This window comes from Delphinapterus leucas, chromosome 1, assembly GCF_059928025.1.
Source record: "Delphinapterus leucas isolate spDelLeu-1000000601 "Yukka" chromosome 1, BTC_Dleu_Yukka2, whole genome shotgun sequence".
Classification (NCBI taxonomy): domain Eukaryota; kingdom Metazoa; phylum Chordata; class Mammalia; order Artiodactyla; family Monodontidae; genus Delphinapterus; species Delphinapterus leucas.
The window spans coordinates 55943558-55951629 of NC_143129.1; the positions used below are offsets into that span (position 1 = coordinate 55943558).

The 8072-nt window shown below is 42.7% G+C and overlaps 1 protein-coding gene across 6 annotated transcripts in view; it reads left to right on the top strand.

The window, feature by feature from the left end:
• The window catches only part of ACBD6 (acyl-CoA binding domain containing 6), a 224013-nt gene extending 215941 nt beyond the window's left edge, over positions 1-8072 (top strand). For 4 of the 6 annotated variants that reach the window (XM_089910443.1, XM_089910451.1, XM_022556601.3 and 1 more), the window contains one exon: positions 7785-8072. In XM_089910443.1, the coding sequence (XP_089766569.1) occupies positions 7785-7907 (123 nt within the window). In that variant the 3' untranslated portion in view covers positions 7908-8072. The remainder of the gene's footprint in view (positions 1-7784) is intronic. The other 2 variants (XR_016392982.1, XM_089910461.1) reach the window with 2 other exon arrangements.

Genomic DNA, 8072 nt, shown 5'->3' on the forward strand with positions numbered 1-8072 from the left:
AAAAACTAAGAGAATCTAGCACCACCAGGCCAGCTTTGCAACAAATGCTAAAGAAACTTCTCTAGATGAAAAAGAAAAGGTCACAACTAGAAAAAAGAAAATTACAAATGGGAAAGCTCACCGGTAAAGGTGAACATACTGTAAAGGTAGGAAATTATCCACCCACAAATATGATATCAAAACCAGCAACTGTGAGAAGAGGATAGTACAAATACAGGATATTGGAAATGCATTTGAAATTAAAAGACCAGCAACTTAAAACAATCTTGTTTATATATAGACTGCTATATCAAAACCTCATGGTAACTGCAAACCGAAAATCTACCATAGATAAACACAAAAAAAGAAAAGAAAAAAGAACCCAAACACAACTCTAAAGTTAGTCATCAAATGACAAGAGAACAGAAGAGGAAAGGGAAAAAAAAAATACTCCAATGTACCTAGCTAAGCACTTGTGCTTTGAGCATACGTGTTTCCTTCTGCCCAAATCCTGAATGAGGTACTATACTAGCTACCCAGCCCTCCAACCAGGCGGATCAGAATTCAGAGAACCTGAAGCAGCCTTGAGGTCCATAGGCTCACATAAGAATGTGATTTCCTCTATACTAAACATAATAGTAGCTACCATTTAATAAGCATCTACTATTTGAGTCCTCTAGTAGACCCTGGCCATGCATTTTCATTTGCCTAGGAAGACCATCTGAGGATAGTTACTCAAGGTCACACAAACCCAGCTTGGATTCTAGAATCCACGTTCTTTCTGTGGCACTACTTATGAGGGCCTGTCCACCTGGGTCTCCAGGTTAATGTGGCAGTTTCCTCCTTTTGGAGCTGTATCCCTATTCTGAATGTAGGCATTCTTGACTGAGGTTCTGACGCTCCCTATATATCTTACTAGCCCCACCCCCCTGCAGTGGTTGGACCTGACTTGTGGACTAGGTCACTGGCTGGAGTCCTGCTCCTTCAGGGATGGGTTTCTGGCAACAAGGCCATTCAGTGGTGACTGTCCAGACCAGTACTGCTGGCCCCGCCCACCACCAAAGCCCAAGGGTGGGGTTAGTTCACTCAGCCTGATCTACTTTCAACACCTTCTCCATAGTAAACACTGATGAGAGATATTTGGATGGTCACCTTCTGTGGGCCAGCATTACATTAAGCACCTAAAATTTACTGTTGAACTTGAGTGGTTCTTATCCGCCCCAGACCCTCAGGCTGCCTGTCATCCGAGCCCACATCAGATCATGGCCAAAAGCCAATATTCCTTTGGTGTGTTGACATAGTTGAAAAGGCCTTGTGCAAAAGATATACTAAGAAACAACAAATGTGAGGTATACACAGAGAGACTCTGGGTTCCTACAGAATCATGGGTTGTAGGTCATAGTTCACATTGTCATCAGGAAACTCACCCAACACAGGTTTGTAGAATTACATCAGTAGCAATAAGGAAGTTGGAAAAAGTAGTGACTGGTAAGGTTGAGAGTCATAATAATTAGTCTCAGGTGGGAGCAGTTCATCCTATAGGCACTATACCACACATCAGTTCTTTACAATGTGCATGAAAATCACCTGTGGCTCTTGTTACACCATGAATTCTAACTCAGTACATCTGAGGTGAGGCCTGAAGCTCTGCATTTCTAACAAGCTCCCCTAATATGCTGAAAGCCACTGATCCTCAGACTACACTTTGCATGGCAAGCCCATAGACCTCCTTGACACAGGTTTAAAAAGGAAAAAATAGAGTTGACTTACTAGGCTCTAAGTCATGCATGTAGGTGGCATTAAAACCCTCCAGCCGGGCTTCCCTGGTGGCGCAGTGGTTGAGAGTCCGCCTGCCGATGCAGGGAACACGGGTTCGTGCCCCGGTCTGGGAGTATCCCAAGTGCCGCAGAGCGGCTGGGCCCGTGGGCCGTGGCCGCTGGGCCCGCGCGTCCGGAGCCTGTGCTCCGCAACGGGAGAGGCCACAGAGGTGAGAGGCCCGCGTATCGCAAAAAAAAAAAAAAACCTTCCAGCCACGGGCCTTCCCTGGTGGCGCAGTGGCTGAGAGTCTGCCAGCCGATGCAGGGGACACGGGTTTGTGCCCCGGATCGGGAAGATCCCACATGCCGCGGAGCGGCTAGGCCCGTGAGCCATGGCCGCTGAGCCTGCGCGTCTGGAGCCTGTGCTCCGCAACGCGAGACGCCACACGGTGAGAGGCCCGCATACCGCAAAAAAAAAAAAAACCTTCCAGCCGAGGTTCATGATCTTACCAGAAAAGTAATCATTCATAGAGAAAAAAGACCAAGCCAGACCTGAGTCTCAGAGCATTAGGAAGATGGAGCCCGGGGCTGAGGGGTCTGGAAATACATACAGAAATCAGGATAGGGAAAGAATGCGCAGCAGTCATAGAAATAACAACAACATTGTTCAACTGTTTGAAAAGCAGAGAAGAAGGTAGCCTGGGGTATTTGAAGTCAGGCCCGGAACGCCAGACCCAGGACACTAGACTCACTGGCACAGAAAAGGCAAACTTCAAAGTCTTAACAACAAACAACGGAAAAAAATCAGCACAGGCAAACCAGCACCGTCACAAATGTCCAGAAGGCAACCAGGTATATTCCCAGATGTGGGAAGTGAACTTACCTGCTCATCTTCCGCTTCCAGAAGGAACGGAGCAAGGGAAATCAAAGCGTCCTAGTGCCAGAGGAAATAGCGTATTCAGCAAAGAATCCAGGAGAGGATGAAGTACGGGAGCTGGAAAACTCAGCAAAGGCTCAGCTCTGCTACCCACGTCACATCCGACGTAAAGTTACGTCGCACTGAACCAATGAGAGGCCTGTGTTCCTTCTTACCTGTGTGGGGCATTATCAATACGTGTGAGTTAAGTGGCTCTAGCTGTGAAAATTGACCAATAGTATGAGGCAGGAGGCACGCTGGTAGAGCCCCGAGTCTCAGAGTGAGGTCCCAGATCATCAGTATCAGCATCACCTGGGAACCTGCTAGGAAATGTAAATTCTCAGTCCTGCTCCAAACCTACCAATCAGAAACTGCGGGGGTGGCACCCTGCAGTCTGTGGTCCAACAAGCCCTCCAGGTGATTCTGATGCAGGCTCACTGCAGTAGAGTCTAGTGAAAGCCTGGTGGAGAGAGAAGGCCAGGTGTGGCAAAGGAGAATCATTATAAGTAGGCTTGATAATGGCGCTTTTAAAGAGCTGGTGGGGCTTCTCTGGTGGGGCTTCCCTGGTGGCACAGTGGTTAATCCACCTGCCACTGAAGGGGACATGGGTTTGAGCCCTGGTCCAGGAAGATCCCACATGCTGCAGAGCAGCTAAGCCAGTGAGCCACAACTACTGAGCCTGCACTCGAGAGCCCATGGGCCACAACTACTGAGCCCACATGCCACAACCACTGAAGCGTGCACGCCTAGAGCCCATGCTGCGCAACAAGAGAAGCCACTGCAATGAGAAGCCTGCACACCACAATGTAGAGTAGCCCCTGCTCGCCACAACTAGAGAAAGCCCGCGTGCAGCAACGAAGACCTAACGCAGCCAAGAATAAATAAATTAATTTTAAAAAAAGAGAGCTAGTGAAGTCTTAAAGCCTGCTTATAGGGAGAAGAAAACCCAGTAGAGATAATGTAAAATAATAATTAGTAAAACATGCTTAGTGATCAACAATGAAAACCAAAGTGGATGAATGTAAATTGTAGTAAAAATTACAAGTGAAAATTTAATAACGGGCATTAACAGTCTTTGCCTCTTAAGCTTTTTATTTCCCAACCAAATAAATGTGTCTACTGGTAAGGACACCATTAGGAATTTTCAGTAATCTGTATGTCTCTTTCAAATGTATTTCTCCAGCATGGTAAGGGAAACCACCTTAGGTAGGTAGCTCTTTGGCCAGAGTGATCACGTAATATAAATATATTTAAAGAGTATCCAGAAAAATTGCTAAAAATCCTGAGCCCAAAACATGTCTTCAGAAAGTCACACAGTACAGTAAAAATGGAGATAGTAGTGTGTATGGGGTGAGTGGGTTTTTTTTTTTCAGATTCAAATTTTACCTCCCTACTACTGAGCTTATCAATATAGATATCCCCTAGTACCACATATTTATCATGTCCCAAACAATATTATTTCTACCCCTCCATAATTTTCTGCTTCTGTTCCCCTCCAAAAACTTTGCTCTTCCTTCTTCTGGTTCCTTATTTTAGAGATGTCACCAGCATCTATGTGTTCTCCAAGACTAGAAACATAGGTGTCATCTTTGATTCTTCTAATTCTTTTGACCATTGGATTGATTTGTTAAAGTTTTTTTTTTGTTTTAATATTAAGGATATTAGTTCTTATCTGTGTTATGTAGGTGAATATGTTTCCCAGTTTATGGTTTACTTTTGTATATAGTATTTTTGTGTGTGTGGTATAGCTGTTTTAAATTTGTGTTCAAATTTATCAGTTTTAGGTTTCTATATAATCAGATTTATCAGTAATTTTATCAAGTGTAGAAATACTCAGGCTGTTTTATTCAGTAAACATTACGATCACAGGCCTTGGGCCTAAGAGCTTTTCAAAAACCTATAAAAGTACCTGAAATCTGAAACAAAATATCTTTGCTCCAGAAAACAAAAAGAAAATTGCAAAATATAAATAATTAAATGTTTAGCTAGGTGTCTACAAATATGACATTATATCAGTTTCGTTAATTATTAAATTTAGTGTTCACAAACTTTTTTTTTAATTAGAATTCTACCTTTATTCTTTTTTTTTAACGTCTTTATCAGAGTATAATTGCTTTACAGTGGTGTGTTAGTTTCTGCTTTATAACAGAGTGAATCAGTTAGACATACACATATGTTCCCATATCTCTTCTCTCTTGCGTCTCCCTCCCTCCCACCCTCCCTATCCCACCCCTCTAGGTGGTCACAAAGCACCGAGCTGATCTCCCTGTGCTATGCGGCTGCTTCCCACTAGCTATCTATTTTACGTTTGGTAGTGTATATATGTCCATGCCACTCTCTCACTTCGTCACAGCTTACCCTTCCCGCTCCCCATATCCTCAAGTCCCTGCTCTAGTAGGTCTGTGTCTTTATTCCCATCTTAACCCTAGGTTCTTTAGAACCTTTTTTTTTTTTTAGATTCCATATATATGTGTTAGCATATGGTATTTGTTTTTTTCTTTCTGACTTACTTCACTCTCTATGACAGTCCCTACGTCCATCCACCTCACTACAAAGAACTCAATTTTGTTTCTTTTTATGGCTGAGTAATATTCCATTTTATATACGTGCCACATCTTTATAGGTTGCTTCCATGTCCTGGCTATTGTAAATAGAGCTGCAATGAACATTGTGGTATGTGACTCTTTTTGAATTATGGTTTTCTCAGGGTATATGCCCAGTAGTGGGACTGCTGGGTCATATGGTAGTTCTATTTTTAGTTTTTTAAGGAACCTCCATACTGTTCTCCATAGTGGCTGTATCAATTTACATTCCCACCAGCAGTACAAGAGGGTTCCCTTCTCTCCACACCCTCTCCAGCATTTATTTATCAGTCCCTTCTTTATACTCCTGCCAACACTAGCTAATATCAAGCCCCCCAAAAGGACTACCACAGTCTCTTAACTGCCACAAATGCCTAGGTTCTACAAGTCACTCTAGAATTATCATCCTAACACAGAGGTCAAATTATGCTACTCCCCTCCTCATAAATGCCCAACTTCTTAGTATGGCTTTCAAGGCTTTGTATAGTTTAACTTAAATCCAGCCTCTGCTTTTGACGCTCTATATTGCTTCTCTGAGCCAGCAGACAGTTCTCTCAGCATTCCCTGTGCTCTCCTGCTTCTCTTAATGTTGTCACTCTGCATGCCTTTTCTTCTAAGTTTACCTGGAATTTTACTCTGTCCTCAAAGCTCAGCTTACATACCACCTACTTGTAGTATTTTTCCTGATTCCTTAGCTTCCTCCTCCTCTCCCCATCCCTCTCACCTTTGCAGGTGTGTGTGTGTGTGTGTGTGTGTGTCCCCACCTGCCACAGTGTTTACTCATCCTTCGAAGTTCCTTAGAGCAGGAATCTTACCTGTATCCTTGATAGGACTGGTATGGTATGTATTCAGTAAAATACTCAATGAATCAAACTACTTACCCTTCTTGCTCTCCCTTTCTTTTAAAAACCTTTTGTTGTTGCTGTTGTGTAATATATCACACTACAAAATTGTATATAAAATGTATATGAAGAATTTAAAATGTACCTTTAAAAAATTGTATACCTACCACGTAGTTTAAGAAAGAGAACATTGCCAGTATCTTTGAAACCCCCTGTGTGTGTGCCTATCTAATTATATGGCCTTCCCTATACCACCCCCCACCCCAGATTAGCACTATCCAAAATTTCATACCACTATTTTCCCTTAGAGTTTCACTTCGTATTTGTGTCTCTGAACAATGGTGTTTAGTCTTGCCTGTTTTTAAAATTGTGTTTAAATGGAAACATACTGTATGTATTCTTCTAATTTGCTTTTTCCCTTCAACATTGTTCTAGAGATAAACTCATGTTATATGAACCTATAGGTCATTAGTTTTCATTTTGGTAAGGGATTTCATTGTATATGTAAACAATATTTTATTTTTACATGTTATTCTTAATGGGCATTTGAGTTGTCTACATTTGGGGTCTATCACAAACAGGGCTACTATATGTACATTCTTGTAGATGTCTCCTGGAGAACACATGCAAAGGTTTCTAGAGAGTATAACTAGGAGTAGAATTGCTGGGTCCAAGGGTAGGCATTTGTTTAGGTTTAACGTGTAATGCCAACTTGTTGTCCAAAGTGTTGTCCAATGTGATGCACAGTGTACACTCTCCACAGTCCAGAGGGGAGTCTCCCTTGCTCCTGGCCTCCTCCACACTTGGTATTGTCTCAGTTTTTAGTTTTCAATTATCTAGTGGATGTGAAATGGTATCTCCTGGTTTTAATTTTTATTTCCGTGATTACTAATGTGGTTGCTCATCTTTTCATATGTTTGTTGCTATTTATGTTTTATCTTGTGTGAAATGCCTACTTTTGACTTTAGCCCAGTTGTCTCAGTGCCATCTAATTAATGGAGCTTTGTTTCCTCGCTGATCTTCAATGCCAGCATTGTCACAATCAAGTTTCTGTACGTGTGCAAAAGAATGGATGGCTCTCTCTTCTAGCCCTTTGGTCTGTTTGTCCATCCTGGGGGCAGTACCATACCATCCTCATAATAAGTCTTGATATCTGTAGGCCCTTTTCCTCTTCCTGTGTCTTGTGTGATTGGTGCCGTTTTTTTAAGGTTGCTTTAGAAGGATTGTCTGATTACTAGTCCACCTTTTTTTCTTTCTTCATTTACGAATTTTAAAGTTCAGTTAGTTACCCAGTTATCCCCTCTTCAAAGACAAAACAAAATCCTTTCTTCGACATTTACAGTATTTTGAGCCTTTTGACTTAGCCTACAAACCTATCATTTTGATCAAAGCAAATGAAATACTTAAACTATTTTTGTTCCTTCCCTTCATCCCATCCTGAAGAATAGAGTCCAGAAGCCTCACAATTTAAAAAAATGTATTTGTTTGTTAGCTTCTGGGCAACCACAAAGGCAAATTTGATTTTCCTAACACCGGCAAACCCACCGTCACGGCGCAGTTCCGTTACAAGGCCTCGTCACCCCCAGCCACTGTCCCATCGCCCACTGTTCAGGATTCCTTATTGCTCAGCACTTGCCTTTCCTGCTGAAGTCTAGTACTCTGTGTCTCATGGTAACTTGGTTTTCGTATTTGTCGATTTTCCTGTCAGCTGCTGCCTGTGAGTTTTTGGACATTGTTGAGCTGCTGCTCCAGTCCGGCGCCGACCCCACAGTCCGAGACCAGGATGGCTGCCTGCCGGAGGAGGCGACAGGGTGCAGAGCGGTCACTTTGATGTTACAGCAGCACACGACTGGCAAGGTTTAATCAAAAGACTGGAAACCCACAGTCTATAACAGCACAGGGCTTCGGTGGTGAAAGAAAACTTCAAAAATAACACTTCTTTTGCCACCCCTCTTTGGTATACACTGGCTAATAAAATCAGTTGTGAGAAACTGGG